General features: G+C 40.0%; 1 protein-coding gene across 4 annotated transcripts in view; it reads right to left on the bottom strand.

Moving 5' to 3' along the window:
- DMXL2 (Dmx like 2) overlaps positions 1-17810 on the bottom strand; it is a 103596-nt gene that overhangs the window by 46821 nt on the left and 38965 nt on the right. For all 4 annotated transcript variants that reach the window (XM_090029867.1, XM_090029870.1, XM_090029869.1 and 1 more), the window contains exons 13-20: positions 16395-16516; positions 12705-12794; positions 10440-10557; positions 8544-8663; positions 7675-7902; positions 5312-6994; positions 3711-3821; positions 2213-2382 (exon numbers count right to left, since the gene is read on the bottom strand). In XM_090029867.1, coding sequence (XP_089885993.1) covers positions 2213-2382; positions 3711-3821; positions 5312-6994; positions 7675-7902; positions 8544-8663; positions 10440-10557; positions 12705-12794; positions 16395-16516 — 2642 coding nt within the window. The remainder of the gene's footprint in view (positions 1-2212; positions 2383-3710; positions 3822-5311; positions 6995-7674; positions 7903-8543; positions 8664-10439; positions 10558-12704; positions 12795-16394; positions 16517-17810) is intronic.

Here is a 17810-nt window from a genome sequence, read left to right as displayed (position 1 = left end):
TTCCCCTCCTGAACCCCCGAGCTGCTGTATGTCTCCGGGATATCCTGGGGCAGCCTCAGGGAGCAGAGGGAAATTCTTCCACTCCCCTCCAATTAGTTTTGCCTCAGACTCATAGCAGCTGAGGCTAAACCGGCTGTGGAGTAGAAGATTTCCCTCTGCTCTCTTAGGCTGCCTGACACTCCCAGGGGCCGAGGCACACAGTTTTGGGGTTTGGAAGGGGAAGAATTCCCCTCAGCTCCCTGGGGATGCCCTGGGCTGAGTAGAAGCGAAGCCCCACCAAGGCAAGGGCTCTCCAGCGTCCCCATGTTGGGTTGCATGAGTAGGCACTAGGGCTGTGAGAAACTTTGGTTGCTGTTTCAATTCGGCGGAGATTCGGCATGATTCAGTGGCCAAATCTCCAAATCCGAATCAAATCAGGAGACCCTTTAATCTCTCCGAATCAAATTGTAACCTTCCTAATCAATTTGGAGAGATTCCTAAAGAATCAACAGTTTGGACACAGACAGAGCTTTAAATGTTTTTTCTACACATCTCAAGGTACCAGGTGACTTATGAATGCTGAGATGCTGGGGCAGATGGAGTGTCTCACAGGAGCGCAGGGCGTTCCCCAGTGCACTCGGCAGCAGATCCAGAAGTGGGCCAGAACTGGTGCCTCCTGGGTCTGGGGGATCCAGTGTCCCCCCACACCCAATTACCAAGTTGGGAGGATGCAGGGGGCCATGGACCCGGAAGTCGACTGGAAGTACTTCTGGCCCACTTCTGGGTTAGTCACCAAGCATGCGGTGCCCCCACGCTCCTGTGGGATGCTGTATCCACCCCACCACCACTGCATTCATGAGCCACTCCTGGTACCTTGAGATATGTAGAAAAAACATTTAAAGCTGTATCTATGGCCAAATCGTTGATTCTCTGAATCAGCATAAAATCTTCAGATTCAGATTTGGCTGAATTGAATTGGAACAATGATCCAAATCAACGAATTGAATCACTGTCCCCAATTTAGGCTGAATCCGAATCGAATACAGCCTGTTTTGTACACCCCTAGTAAGCACCTAGCAAGGCACCCTCCTTCTCCTTCGCTCCTCTGGCAGCTGCTGAAGCAATCAGCAGTTGGAAGGGGGAGGAAGGGAGGGCTGCAAGGGTTGAAAAGCCCCCACTACAGGTGCTTTCCCTCTATCCACATGCTGTGTAGACCCTGGCTAGGGGGTCTAGGGGCCTGTTCCCCTGCCCTCCCCTTTCCTATGGGCTGATGAATGCAGGCAGGAAGCAGGCTAAGGAGCAGAGGGGCAAGGCAGTCCCTGCTCCAGTGGAGCAGACAGCATAGCCCAGGGCTGCAAAGCATCCTGGGTTACTGGTGGACTGAGAGTTAACTTGAACCAGGAAGGTATCTAGGACACAAGTTCCATAAACTGGTTTCACCTAAATCAGTTCATTCTAATACCTTATCCAACCAGGTTTGTTTAAACTGGTTTTGGCCAGTTTGAAAGTGGTTTATATGCTTGAACCTGAACTTATGTTCTGTTATAGGTTTAAACCTGTTTCTCATCACTTAAACTGGGTTACATGTAACTTCTCTCCTAGCCAAGGTATGCAAAGATTTACTCATACACTTGGACAGCCTGACATAAACATCACTATCCTGTGACTTTTTAAAGTTGGAGATATAACGGAGAATTAACAAATGAAAAGCATATAAGAAGGAAGATATTATTGAAAGCTTATGGTTAGCTAACTGTTTCATATATTAAGTTGTAAAGAGTTAACATTGAGTAGTCCAGAAATTATTTGTTCCCAGCTTCTTCCAATTCTGGCCGGCAATATTTTGCTGCTGGGTAAGAGAATGAGGTAGTTATTGCTAAATAGGACATCTATCAGACACTGCTAGCTAGCATTTTGGCATTGATAAGACTCCCTGGCGACAAAAATAACTGAAAAAACAAGCTAGGTAATCTTCAAACTTGGACATCTCCCAAGGTATCAGCTAAACCACAAATTTAAAAACAGGATCCAGATGTATACAGAAAGGTATCTGGGGGCTTCAGTGCCAACACCAAACACCTGAAATTCAGTCTTCTAGGCTACTGTGGAATTTTAGTTCTGTAATTCATGTATTTTTTTTGTTATGAAGAGTATGCTTTACATATAATTTGCTGTACATATTTCTCAGGCTATACATAATATAGTATACTGTTTTAGGTATGGTTCCAATTACCTTCTCAATGCATCTTCTGAGTGTATTAATATTCCTGACCCACCATCCTATACCCATAGCTCTTAGTTCAGACCACTGTGGATCTCCTCTCTGAATAGCAGGAATTATGTTGATCAACTCCTCCTCAGCTTCTGAATGAAAAGCCCAGGCAAAATGACAAGTGGATAAGCCTGAATAATGATACAGAACAATTAGCTTTAGAGGATTAAAGATTCCTAAGCAATGGAATCAATATTACAAATGAAAAACATAAGAAGGATGACAAATAAACTATGGTATTCATTTCCTTTTCATCATTTTGATTATAACCGTGAATTTTCTAAATTTATTTTAGAAAAAGTGGCACTGATTTGGGAGAAAAATATGACTACATGGAGTTTTCTCAATAAGAGGGCATATTAACAAAATGGTGGTGGACTCCCAGGCCTGGAGTGTAGCACAAGGGACTATTCTCCACAGCAGAAGGAGATGCTGCTAACCAAGGTGAGAGTACCGATTTACTGCATCCCCTTCTAAATGGGAAGTCCTGCAATGCACACAAATTATATGTGATCACAAGGAGGAAACCCTGTTGATGCTTCCAGGACTGAGGGAGTGGCATCTCATTCTGGGTGGCTAAAACTGTTCCCTCTGCTTACTCTTCTGCAGTTGCAGCTCCCTCTGTCACTGGCTATACTTGTTTGATTTCTCTTCATTTCTTCTACCAAACCTATATTAAATGTGTTTAAATGTACCAGTAATAAAAGGCAGAGAGGCTGGTGAAGGAAGTATATTGTGCCACAATAAGGCTAGAGGATATAGGGAAGAAAAGGATGCCTGACCTACTTCAGCAGTTTCTTGACATGGCTGTTAGTGAAACCTGTATAGCCACAGCATTTTCTTTAGCTTCAGCTGTAACTATAGCTGTAGCGTGAGGATGGTGATGCTTAGCACAGAAGCTATATTACTCTGACCATTCTTTTACCCTGTCCCATTTCTGTATGTGCTGGAGCTATAAGGTTACCCAGAGGAAGAGTGATAGTATACTACTGTATTAAGCAGACTCCAATCAGGGGCCATGAACATGCTTGTCTGCTGCTTTGGTTCTGCTTCCTTTTTTATGTCTCATTTCAGAACACTATCCACTCCACTGCTGCTTCAACAAGAAGCAAGTGACTGGGATGAAAATTAGAAAATTATCCCTTAGTAAAGCAGTGATATTTATTAAAAATACAACTTTTTACCCCATGTAGGGGATTGAAAATTTGTAAATTATGCAGTTGGGAAAGTACTTTAAGCTAACAGTCAATCTAAATGCCAGCCTGGGGGGTGTGCCACCATATTAATAAAGTTGTGATGTCAAAGTGAGAACAGGTAAGCATATGTAGTCTTTAAAGAACCAAGGCTTAAATGAACATCTAATTCAAAATGTATAGCTCTGAATACTAGAATCATCAAGTAAGTGTTGAAACATTTGCAGTTGGGTCACATGAACATAAAGCAATGCTCCAGGGATTACCTTGGTGAAGCAGCTGAACACGATATAAAGGTGGGAGCGATGTAAGAAGGCACGTATGTAAACGCATAGCCAACAAATAACGCAAGCCACATTCATCTAATGTGTCTCTTCCTACAAAATACAAAAAAAAGACTTCTAAACACATGTGAATACAAGTGCCTGTAAATTTTTGGATAAATACTTTTTAATGGAAACACCTAATTGCACATAGTTTGTGAGGAGCTTAAGGTTCTATGTTTTAAGTTCTATGTTTTAAAGCGCAAATTATTCAATAGTATTTTCCTCCCAAATGCAAAGTATGTAGAAAATTCTGAAAATTCTACAATCTTCCTATTCAATAGTGTGTTTGTTTCTTTTTTGACAGACTAAAATATTTAAATTTAATTACCATTAGGTAACAAGGCATTACAATCACTCTGTAACACATGGCTTGTCTTCACAATCTTGAACCAGGAAGTTACCTAAGACACAAGTTCCACAAGTATAGATACTTGCTACAGCATCATTAAAATTTTATCTTAATATCTGCTGTTTTAAGCACAGCATAAAAAGTTACGCTACTTTTTATCAAAAAATAAACAAAAGTTTTAAATGTTAGGTTACTTTCATCTGTGTCCCTGTACACAAATCAACAGCCGTATCAGTGAATTTTACTTACTTCTATTGCAACTATCATTACTGTATCTGACCACTTTACAAAGATCATATATTGCTTACAAATGGCACAAATTAAATAAATGATACAATCCTACTACTGACACACATTCTCAATAGAGGGGGAAAAATTAAACCTATTTAAACAAAAACATCTTGGAGAATTTTCTAAAAATTTCCATAGCTGGACTCTTGACTGTAAACAGAAGGATATTTCAGAACACAGGGCCTTCCATTCAGAAGGACCTGCTGCCTTCACTTTGGAATTTATCTGAGGGATACAGCAAAATCTTCACAGCTGAACAAATTTGCTGAAATGAGAATATTAAATGGTTTAGACCTTGTAAAGAGCTTGTAGGTACAACCTTTATTTTTGCATTTTAGGATAATTATTAATTTTAGCTCAGTTCCTAATGACTGTGCCCCATAACATGTCACTAGTGTTTTCATAAAGGACAGAAATAAAATAGGCAGGGGAACTGAATTCATCCTTCTGCTTACTACCAGACCAAGATTCAGTTACATTGGGCATGTCTACATGAGATGCTGACTGCACAGTAGCGTTGCATGGCAAAAACCATGCCGAGACCCTACTGCGCAGTAGTGTCACTTATAAGGCATATACTGGTGCATTAACTCTAGTTACTGCACATTTATTTAGTACTTGTGCACATTTATTTAGTACTTGCTTATACAAGTATTAAATAAATGCACAGTAATGTCTTGTGTAGACGCACCTGCTGAGGAGGAACATGTGGGAAAAGCTTGCCCACCACTGCTTCTGCTATATCTGCTCTGAATATGTGGCGTTAGGTTTTAGCTTTAGTAACCCAACACCTTTTTATGGGTACCTAAGTTTGCCTAATACTATGAATAATCATGATAACCAATTTTGTATTTGTCAGCTGAAATACACGAATAGTAATTAGGAAACAGTCATCACTAACCTGAGTAAGTCTTATCTCTGTTCTCATCAAGTTCAGTGCTTGTTGTAGCTACAGTGTCGGCCAAAGCTACAAGGAACATCTGCTCCAGACGGGTGAGGCCTGGCAAGCTTGAGTGCATTAGATGACTTGAGAGGACGCTAGCATGTTCTCGGCCAAAGTAAGTTGGCCCATATTGAGAGAGATTAATTACTTTGGATTTACTCTCTCTCTTTTCAGGCTCAAAATCAATAAAGTCATCGGTTGTGACAGACTGCATCTGGAACAGATCTGAGTATTGATCCCCTGGTTTTCTTTTAGTGATATCTTCAGAGCCTGGGGTTACTTTAGAAGTTTCTTCAGAAATTTTGTATGTGGTATCTTGATCTGCAGCAAGCAGTGCATACAACGGCAATGGGGGAATAGAATCTATCTCTGTATAGTCTCGGGTACCATCTTTTCCAGCTGTAATTGTGTCTTTTGCAGTACTACCACTTACACTAATGGTTCGGGAGAGATGACGTTTAGGTCCACCACCTTCCCCAGCTTCTGCATCTTTAACTACTGCAACTTCTCCTGCAATACATTTAACTAAATGGGACAGTATGGCTTTGGCTCGTCGAACTTTACCCAAATCCATCAGTTCTAATAGCTGGGTTGGGTGATACTGCGGGAGAGTAGGGGAAAGGACATGTGCAGCTTCAAAAAGGCCACCATCCTGAATTACAGTTGGAGTGCCAAAAATATCATCAACAATACCTGCCCCATCAATTACACGGGACTTATTTACTATCAAGCTCGTTTTAAATGGATCTTGATTTGCTGAGTCTTCAGTGGTAAAAGCATCGCCTTCACCATCACCAAATCTGACAGCATGTTTCCACTGTGCATATACATGCATTTCACAGTCCATTCCCACTACCAGTATACCATCTCTTACCCAAGAGAGGGAAACTGGCAGTGAAGGAGTGCCATCTACAGAGGACACCAAGTCAATTGATCTCAGCAGTACCCACTTGGACTTTATACCTAGTTTTATGCTACCACCTAGTGGTAAAGTAATAATGGCTACTCCCTCTTTACTGCTCATTTGTTCTGTTACAATTCCCGAAAGTCTCCCATACATGAATATGTTGGCACCCACCCCAACTGTAAGTATATGTGAACCATCTTCTTTTGATACCCAGTCCAAATGTACCAAATGCTTGATATTGGGCATAAGATATTTGTCCTTGTTCAAAAAGGCATCTGATTTACTGTATACAAATAAATTACTATCTACACTGACTCTTGAATCAAGTACATTCCCAACCTTAACTAAATCATCCAGATGAATTGTCTGTTCCAAAACCCATTCAGATCCTCCTGTAGACTCACATTCAAGTATACAAACATGCATAGAAAATTCTTTGGAAACAAAGCCATTATGCTGTATAGGCTGTTTGTATGCCACAGCGAGGCGTCCTGTATAAGAACAGCTAACAGCAACTGGCCTTCCTATTATGCACACTGTACTGCTGTTGTCTTCTCCTTCGTCGTTCATTAAAGGCCATTTTCTCCAGTGATACGTCTCCCTCATTTCATCTTTACTATATAGATCCATCTCTACATTGCATCTCCAGAACCGCACTTTGTTGTCTGAACACGAAGTTACTACCAAATATGGTGCGAGGCAAACTGGGTATATTGATGAAGAGCTCAGGTGGCCTAAAGTAGTAAGATCAACACAATTCAGGATTAATAAAATGAAACACTATGCAGACATTAAAGAAATAAAGCCATTACTTTTGTAACTTAAATGAGGATATGAGGAGAGAAAGAATTGTAAGTTCTTGGAGGTATTTTTTTTTTTTTTTACTATGCGTTAAAATATAGGATAAAAGTACGCCAAACCCATTCTGGGATTGGACATTATGCTGTGTAGACAATGCTGCTTGTGTTCTCACAAATGCACACAAGAAGATGCATTATTGCCATTTCTGAATGCCTTAGGGAATATATGAAACTGTGTGGGAGAGGGGAGTGGTTGTATAAAGAGAGAACTTATACATAATGGATAAATTTATAAAATATTCTTATTAAAGGGGTCACACAAGCCAGCATAGTCTTTTTTTATGGTCAACTGTTTTCTTTAATATTTTCTGGATTTAGGAGACCTACACAATAGCTGAGATTCCTCAAATACAAAAACACTACCCATGCTGGGAAAAAGTAAATGTAAATTTACAAAATGTTTGGTACACTGATGGCAGGCTTCTACTTCTCACTATGGCCAGCTTAGATATAACCTGAGATTAGTTAGATTATAGATAGTACTATACAGTATTATGTAGAAACCACTTAATTGCCCAAAACTTTGTTTTCTGTAGTCTGCCCTGTTAATTTACCTGCTGAAGGGGTTGCTCTTATTACTTCTACACCAAATGGAAGATCTAGTGGTTGGCTGTAGACAAGTTTAGAGCTCAGAATGAGTTTACTGGCAGTCTGCAGGTTAGCAACCGATGAGGATCGTGTCATGGGACTTGTGCCAGGTGAGGTATCTGGAGAAGAGTCCCCAGTCTTTTGTTCAGGTACAGTAAGTTGATTCTCTGATGAAGGAACTTCAGTGGTTTTTGCTTGAAAAAAACATTATAAACACTTTGATGAGTAACTGTTCATGTGCACACTGAAGTAAAGACATATGATACCCAAAGATCATTATCCTAGCAGTACATTAGTCATATAAAAGGTATCTGATAAACATCCAGGCTGCTCCTGTTCTACCTGGAAAACAGTTTGTTTTCACCTTTTCAAGTGTTCTCATTAAGATAAAATGTCCTGTGCTTAAAGAAATTACTTTTTTGTTTAACAAAACATCTATATTATTATTGGCACAAAGTGAATTAAAACTTTCCTGAGCTCCTGCCAATCAGTTGCATCAAATATTTTTCACTGACCTTATTAGATATTTTAAAGTTTCCCATGTTTTAGCCAAGAATTTCTTCATCTGAACAGCATGGTAGAACTGAAACTGAATTACATTTCAGCATGTTTTATAAATAAAAAAAGTTATATATACATATAAAACGACCTTTTCATGTAGTGGGTAACAGAAACTATCCTCTGGCCTTTAACATGAACATTTTGGAAAAACTTGCAGTTGGATTGCTTGGCAAAACTTTGGATTTGGTGTGATCTTCTTGACTAGGGAAGGCATTTAATTTAAAGAAACAAAACAACTATTTATTGCTCTCTCTCAGAAAATACTATCACTTACCTATACAAGCTTGCACAGATTTAAGATGGAGATGCCACATATGAAGAACTGAGCAGCCACTGCTGTCTTTTTCAATTACTACTAGATAAAACTTTTCTGAGAATGGTGGTGGACGATACCCTATTATTTAAACCAAATACATTATTATGAAGTTGAATGGTTAAACATAACTATATTTCAATAATAATCATGCTCTTTATAAAACCTGATGATATCTAAACAAGGTTTGGGGTTTTGTTTTTAGTTGTCCAAAAATATATTTGTTTGTTTATCATTTACAAAAATATAGATCTGAATAAATATGCACCCTAAAAATGACTTCATACAGTCAGGTGTTTGTATCTTGAAAATGTCCACTAGGACCCTCTTTACCAATCATTTTATCCATTTCCCAATGGGAGAGTTTGACCTTCACAAAGCCCAAAACATGCCTGGCAAGTTAATTTTTAGACTTATCAGTCTTCAGGATATCATGTTAATCATTTTCTGGGCTTTATAGTTCTCTTTCCCTTTTGACCCCTTAAATGTATGAGCCAGTAGGCCTGTGTAAAGCAGCAAGTATTTGATTTGGCTTCAGATTCAGCGGATTCGGAGGGACAGTGATTCGATTCGGTGATTCGAATCACTGTCCTGATTCGATTCAGCAGATTCAGATTTGGAGATTTGGCTGCTGAATTGGGCTGAATCTCCTCTGAATCGAACAGACGATGGTGGCAATGGTGGTAGTTGGGGCATGTCAGCGGCAAGCTGGGCCCCTGCCATGGCTGCACCACCCAGCCCCAACATCCTAGCACTTTAAAAAAAAAAAAAAAGGAAAAAAGTGGGAAAAAAAGCGCCCTGGGCTCACTGGCTGCAGCAGCAGCAATTGGGTTCTCTGGGGCTTGTGGCAGAGCCCCCCCATGCAGTGCAGGGGTGTGGGAATTGGCTCCCCTGCCTGGCAGCCATACAGCAGCTGTTGTATCACGTGGTTGCAGCGTAGCGCAGGCACTGTGAGGCTCTGCGTACTGTCCTGAAGCCTGGGCCGCTTGGGCTGAGCACTGCTGGCCTCTGGGTGACTGCTGGAGCCACCCCAGCTCTGGGACAGTGTGCGAGCCCCCAGAGGCCATGACCGCTGCTGCTGCATCCGGTGAGTGTGGGGCTTTTTATTTTTTATTTTTAAGTGGGGCTGGGTGGGGCAGCCATGGGAGGGGGCTGGGGGAGTGGGTGGGGCCGAGCGGGGGGCCCCTCATAATCCCCTCCTGCCTCCTCCAGTCCCCCTGTACCTTATATACCATCACAGAGCTCAGGTCCAACTCCCTGTGGTGGCAAGCCTGAATCTCTGAATAGATTTGGAGGCTTCCAAATTGATGCGGAGGCTTCCGATTCAATTCAGACCTTTTAATGGGTCTACCAATTCAATTCGGAGCTTAATATCCTCCGAATCAATTTGGCTACTGAAGCTTTGTACAGCCCCATGAGCCAGCTCTTTAGTTATATCCTACTGGACTATCTGAAAAATCAAAATCATTCATCCAATGGACTAGAACTCATTACTGCTAGCTCTTGGCTTTCTATTGTCTATTTTCTGTGCTTAAATTATAAAGTACCAATGACTCCATATGTATAAATGAGTATATTACATCAGCACCTGTTCAGTTTTCCCTGTGAAAATAAACATTAAACAGCTATTTTAGTATGCAAATTGTAAAATGTTCTATGTTGTGCAAATTATAACATATTTATTTAATATTAAAATGGCATAAGTAATCACTCATAAGATCTGTGTAAGCTATATGTAATCTTTGCACTACAAAGATTCTTTATTAAAAATAATACTATTCAAATGATGCTTGACAGGTCTCAAGATTCCTTATAAATATTTTAGGCATCTTATTATTTCCTAATTTTATGTTATACCTTGAGACGGTTGGAAAAATATCTCTGTTTCCTTTCCTTCCCCATCTTCCTTATGTGGCTTGTATCCCAAAATGAAATCTTCTTGAAAGACATGAAGCAATTGTGTGTTTGAGCCACACTGGAAACAATGACAATAGTTACAATATCAGAAGCATCATGCACAGCAACATTAAATACGTCTGATTCTTTCTATTAGGATAGGTAGAAAGGATTGCCCAGTGTCCTCCTTTGTTTTCTTAATTTTTTTTGTATTTAATAGACAGAGAAAAAAAGACTAGTACCCTTCTGTCTTTAAGATAGCATATTCTAGAAGCTTTTAAAGTTGGTATCTTCAAATGGCCTTGGTGAGCTCTCTAGTATGCTGCCCCTGTTCTCTAACAAAGCATATTTATAGCAACTATTAATAGGCAAATTAGGAATAGCAGAATATGCCTTTAGGCTGCCACAAATATTTAAAAGGTGCCAAATGAGCTCAGCTTGCTTCCTTGCCTTAAGAAAAGTTGAATGGCTAGCCCTTTTCCATGGGAAGACAAATCTGCTGAATGTCTGCTAGGGAGGCCTGCTAGAAACAGGCTGAAATTACCAACTTTCAGAAACCCTTAACAGATGCATTCTTCATATAGCAACAGATTCTTCTGCAATAAGACCCACCCACCCAGCATGGGGGTGGTCATTGGCAATGAACTACTTCTACATAGACAAGCAATGCGTGGCTCAGAGAAAGATGGCAAAATATTCACATGCGTGCCTATCCCATCCCGTTCTTCCAGGAGGAACACGTGGTAGCATTTTCTGCTATGGAGATTTTCTTACGTTCAGCCAGGATGAAATCACCCAATGCCAAGTGACTCATGAAAGAGCATAAGCAGCAAGGGATGCATGATTTTCATGAGCACCATTACAGAGACAGAGAGACATAACTGTTCATAGAAGACTGGAGGGATTTTTAATCATTGTAATATGTAACATGAGCATGAGTCAAAGACTCATTATTCCTCAGCTTCTTACAATTCCTTCAGTTTCTGCAAATACTCTGATACGTAATATTCTTCAATATCATACATACTAATATATTCCCAAATTTAAATTTCTGCAAATATTTTTAAAGCCATACAAGTCCCCTTTGCTGTAGATATCAATGAGGTCTATATTGGGCCTGTAATTCTTCTTCTCCTGACTGAGCTGCCCCAGGTCCAACTGTAGAAGCTATGAAAGGACAAATAGGATTCAAGACATGGGCCTCATAAAAGGTTCAGAAGCTAACTTAGTATGTGTGAGGAGCCCAGAAAAAAATAGAAGAGCACATGAATTACACTTCTGGATTACCTAAATGTATGTATGTATGGATAAATTACCTCACTTTTTATACTTCTATGTTACCAAGGCAAAGGTAAAGCCATACAGATGTCTTCCGCTCTGATTTCTACACTTTTTGAATATTTGGGTTTATTTTGAGTAATTCCATTTCTTTTTCTTTTGACTGCAACAATGATCTAGTAAATTATTCTTCAACTAATTTTATTTTTAACTTTAAATTATGCCTGGGGAATAGTACTTCATAAGACTGTGTGGCCTAGGTCTTTAAATCTTCCATTAGCAACAAATAGCTGTACAACTAAAATGTTCAAAATATTCTATTTTCTAAATTCACAAGCATTCATTTATGGGGAAAAATAATTAGTCTGAACTAATTCACTGAAAGATTGTTACAGCATCTCAGAGAAACAGCTGATTTGAATATTTTATTTCCTTAATTACTGGGTGGGAGGGAGGAGAGGGTAATAATTTAACCCCTGCAAGGGGAATATCAGCTCTGCAAGTATGGTAGTTCACTGGGTGCAATTCTCAGAAGATTTTGGACTTGTAGTAAAATACTTCTCAATTTCTATAGCAGTTAAGGAAATTTCAAGTGTTCAAATATTCCTAAAAAATTAAGTCAGGTTGAGATATTTCTCTGATTTTAAGTTTAAGCTGCCTTAGTTCTCTATAAGCAATATTCATGGAAACACCATGTATTATAAATTTTCCTTGGAAATATAGCATCTTCATGTTAGCAAGTTAAAAGTAAAAGGAGTTCTTTGAAGATAATTTAATCATACATTACCAGAAATCCAAGTGGTTCTCAAGGGGCTCACTATGATTGAACAGAAATATCGTTTCCTCTACCTATTAATTACTATTTCTTTTCAGTAGATTATGTTAATTATCAGACAAAAACATAAAAAAACATATCTAATGCCCCTTCATAGTTAATGAGGTATTTACTTGGTTAGTTATTGCATCAAGTTCAATAATGCATCCTGGTCGAGCAGTAGATTGTTGGCTCACAATGTTAAATACTTCTCCAATCAGTTTCTGAAAGAGAGCAAAAATAAATTAAGTGATCAGGACATTATTTATTCAAACAGCAGCAGTTATAACTAGCTGAAAATACTATTGTTGCCAGCCTTGGTCCTTTGCAAGGGGACTAGGACAAACTGCAGAAGTATGGCTAAGCAGAAGGCACCAAAGCCTGTTTCTGAATTACCATAGCATGAACCTTTGCAGATGCAACAAGGAGCTTAGTCAGCAAAGTAAAAGAAGCCATCAATATGTCTAACTAAACCAGTAATGAGCTACTATTAAACAAAGCAAAGGCTTGAAGACCATATATTAAATAATCCAAATATACCATATCATAACTTTATCTTAAAATAGTAGTAACAATCAACATAACCAGATGCATCGGATATTATATTGCTATAATACTAGGGCTGCACCAATATATATGTTGGCTATTGGATCAGCACTGATGAAAGGAGAAATGATGTTACTGGTTATCGGATTTTTCAGATTGTTGTAGCTGGTAATTAGGGCCAGGTGCCTGGAGCACCTTGGTGAGCTTAAGTCTGGTCTAGAGGTACACCAGTACATCAGGCTGATAATTTAGCTGATAAATGCCTGTGCAAGCAGCACAACTGGCAGCATGGAGAGCTGCCTCCAGTGGTGGAAGGAGAGTTGGGAGGTAAGGAAATCGGGGGGCAGGTTAGCACCCCCCCCATGTTGAAGGAGGGAACAGGGACAGGCACTGCCAAGGCAGGGTGGGAGGCATGGAGCTGAGGTTTGTTGCAGGGGTGAGAAGGCAGCTCCTGCTGCTGCTTGCACCCCAGGAGGGCATGGGGGAAGGGGGCATGTGCCCTCAGATCTGGGTGGGGCAGGCTGCAGCTGGGGCTGCATGGAGCTCTTTCCAGCATTGGCTGGGTGTGGAGCGGGCACTGGAAGGATGCTGCATCCACCCAAATTTTAGCTGCCGCTCTGGTCCCAGTGCCGCTGCCGCCAGCCACAGCCCTGGCTCAACTCCCTCCCGTGCAAGCAGTGGTGGGAGCTGCCCCCCTCCCCACAAGCCATGGGTCCAGCCCCGCCCTCCCTCACCATGGGGGGCATTGATTTGCCCTCCCTATGCTCCTTCCCTCCCCCCTCCTTTTCCATCACACCAGACTTCCCTGCTGGAGGCAGCTGTACTGGAAATCTCATTGGTATCAGTCAATATGCTTGCTTAAATATTGGCTATTGGCATCGTCTCCAAAAATCTCTCTGTGCATCCCTAGTCTGGTCTCTGAGCCCCCACTACTGGTCGAGCAAGGAGGAATCAGGGGAGCCAGGGAGCGGTCACAGGGTACCAAGCTCAGCAACAGAAGGATCATTACTGGATCCTGCTGCTGCCACCATGGCAATGCCACGCATACAGCAGGGGCCTGAGCACTGGGGCTGCCATGGAGGCATTGGGAAGAGCATGGGCGGGGTAAGACACTGCACAAGGGACATCTGCTCCACCATGCACCAGGTGCCTTTGCAAAGGCAGCTTCTTCCCAGCAGCCATGGGTGTTTGACTGCATGGGCCCTGCTGGTGCTGAGGCAGAGGCATGTTCTGGGGCTCCAAACATACCCAGCACTCCTGTCTGTGGTTCTGCCTGCCCCCTCAGGATGACAGCATGGGCTGTGTAGAAGCGGGGCTGTGGGCAGGAGCTGTAGGCAAGGGGGTGATGTGCGTGGGAATAAGGTGGTTACCATCTTCCTCATCAAGGGCCAGAGCAGGCAGGAGGCATGTATGTGTTATAATTACAAAATAAACAAAAAAGGCTTTGTGTCAGTAGTTTAAAATGCCTTGCACTATTACTAAATATTGGTTATTGGAGCAGCATCGGCCGATATGGTTGGTGAATCACTGGCTATCAGTATTGGCCAAGAAAAATTTTTATTGGTGCTCCCATATATAAAACATATTTTTTGTTAAGATGCTTAGAAAGGATAAAAGAAACCCTCCGCTTTACTTTCTCAAATATATAAAATCCAAATAACTGATTCACTGAAAGACTGTTACAGCATTTCAGAGAAACAGCTGGTCTGGGCATTTTCTTTCCTAATTATTGGGGGGAGGCAGGTAATAATTTGACTCCCAATGGGACCATCAGCTCTGCAACTATACTAGTTAACTGGGTATAAATCCCAACTAATCTATACCTTCCAAGTCCACAAGAGATCTCGTTCAGTCCAGTTCCAAAAGTTTCAGTGAAACAAAGCCATTTATAATATTAGAACTAGGCATCTATAAATATTGGGTATAAGCTGGAGGGAAATTTGGAGAACTCAGCAAATTCAGGAAGACTTACTGCCAATCTTCATGCTACCTTCTTTCTACTTCTCATATCTCCTCGGCAGGTGTAAGTGCGAATCTATGTTGTCCTGTCTTGGGTAGGTAAGTAGACTTTGGGATAAATGTGTGTTTTTATGTTTTAAAGTGCCAGCAAATAAAAAGTTGGGCTGTTGACCTGTTTCCATCTTTTATCAGTAGTTTACCCACAAGGTTACCTGTAATCTGGGTAACATGATTACATACTGTAGTTTGACACCAAGTTCCTTGTTGGCATACAGTTATATTTTTTCTTTCTGTTCCTGTTGTTGTTTAAGAATACTGAAATATTTGTCATTTTTTGTTGTTTTGAGTCTACATCTAGTTGCAGGCAAAAGCACTTCATAGCACATAGATTTTTATAGACACTGCATGTTGGTTATTTAAAGGTTTCTCCTTTCATAATGCATGCTTGATAACGAGTCATGATTTTCTGTACGTTGGGAAATTCCCATCTACTGCTCACTCTTCCTTAATGCTTCAACTTTTGTCACTGCACTTAAAAATGGGGGAATACTGTATCTGGTAAGAATGTCTGTTGGGAAAAGACTACCTCATCTTTAATATTTAAGCCCTAAATCTATATTAGCACATCTATTTAAAGAATGGAGCTGCTGTCTGTAAGTCTCTTTTGCTTCTGGCATGGGAGTTCTATTTGAAGGAGATTCAATATAATGCTGTCTTTTCTCCAGTATTAAATACTACGAATGTGTCCATATTCTTTTCTGTCAGAAGTTGTAATGAATAAAGAGAATTAAAAAAAAATAAAGACAATAAAAAGTGCTAATGGGAGCAGGACCTAAGGAAAGACCAGGGATGACTGGAGTTAATAGAAAGACAGGATGAGGTAAGGAGCTAACAGAGGGAATATGAGATAATCTTAATTCTTAGCAATCCCTTACCCAGCAGCTCCATCAACTCCCCCCAGAGATTCCCTTGATTAACTCTAAGATCTCCCCATCCTACTAGCTTCTTAAGATGCTTTTACTCTTCTTCTTGGGGTTAAAAAGGAGGATTTACCTCTTCAAGCACATCTGGTATTACCGCTTGGGGGAATCCTAGTTGCTATTGAATCCCCTCACACTAGTATTAAAGCCTGAATTTTTTCAGAATTGATGGGTATGGGTGTGCTTCTTAAAATTATGCAAATAGTTAAAGGTGTTTAAAATACCATACATATAACTGCACAAAAACCTTGTGAGTAAAATGAAATGAAAATATCAGAATGAGAGTTGGATTTGTTTTTCCCATTTCAAGGCTCTCAATCAATATCTATATAAACTTACTGAAGATTCAGGGTCAGACAGTTCATCTAGAAGTTTTCGTGCATCCACTACAGCTTGATAAAGCCTCAGGTTTTTGCCATCTGATGCTACAAAACAAGCACTAGCAGAATTGCAGTACGTACCTGATTCAAAACACCAAACACAAGTTTTAGAATTAAAGCAGATTATGACAATAATTTGTTGAAACAATATTGAATAACCAATTGCAATCTATTTTACTGCATAAAAATAATATTTTTAAAGTAACAGACTTCAGATAATAAAATAGATTATTTAATAGTAGGAATAAGTAAACAGTTAAAACACCGTGATAAAGTTTTGAATCTGAAATAACCTCATTTCCTATTTTATTTTTGATGATGAATTTATTTATATATATAGTTCAACAAATTGAGCAGAACTAGTAATTATAAGTGTATTGCTTTAGATAAGTCCCTTCTCATGTGTAAAGATGAATAGGTATTACTTGGACCTTCAACAATATAATGAAACAAGAAAACAAATAAATATGGCCTCCTATTGTTAGAAGTACTGATATAAAAGAGAAAGGACAAAATTATCCATGGTATATCAAATGACCTTCAATGGAAAGCGGGATAAATGCTTACACTTTGTGCCTTCATGTAATCTATAAAATACGTCTGATGCCAGGGGTTTGTTAAGTTAAAAAAAAAATTCAGCTTTACTTTTTATGTTAGGCCTAATTTGGCACCTATATATGTGCCCGATGTCTGCTCTGACTCATTCTAATTAGAACAGGTAGCAGCAGACTTGATTAATCGAGACTGCTGGAGCTTTCTAATTAGAAGGCTCCAGCAGCCCTTATGTCATGTATATTCAATGTCCCCATGTTTCAGAATGGTGGCAGGGGCACTTTTAACAAAAGCTCATCAAATGAGCTCTAAAGTGCTCCTGCTGCCATTTTGAATACAAGATGCTTCGGACATTTTAATTACAGCAACTCCAGCCAGCTGCTCTAAATAACTCTGTGCCCTCCCTGCACATATAAAGACACCCATTAAGTCATGACTTAATTATAGTGGCATAGAAATTGGAATTTGGAGAGAGATTTTAGTATGTTTTTGAAATTCTGAGATTAAAAAAAAAAAATCTACTTATCTCAAACTCTTGAAAAAAATGAGTTCTCCCGAAAAAATTAGGATCCATTATTAATATATCAAAGGCAGAAGTATCAAAGATCCAGCCCACAGGCCAGATCCAGCCCTATCATTTGGCGCATGACCCATATGCCAATCTGCAAGCTTTTTACTGAGTGGATCCTCTTTCCTTTTTTTTTTTTACTAACATGTTTTTATTGATATGTTGTACATAATAAAAATATAACCCCCTCTGCCAGACCCTGGATGACACTAACATGGGCTGGGTTCAAATTTAGGGATTTACTACCAACTTTTA

This window comes from Crocodylus siamensis, chromosome 15 (genome assembly GCF_052110815.1).
Source record: "Crocodylus siamensis isolate JL-2025a chromosome 15, ASM5211081v1, whole genome shotgun sequence".
Classification (NCBI taxonomy): Eukaryota; Metazoa; Chordata; order Crocodylia; family Crocodylidae; genus Crocodylus; species Crocodylus siamensis.
The sequence above is the reverse complement of the archived record's forward strand: the minus strand, read 5'-3'. Positions and strand labels throughout refer to the sequence as shown.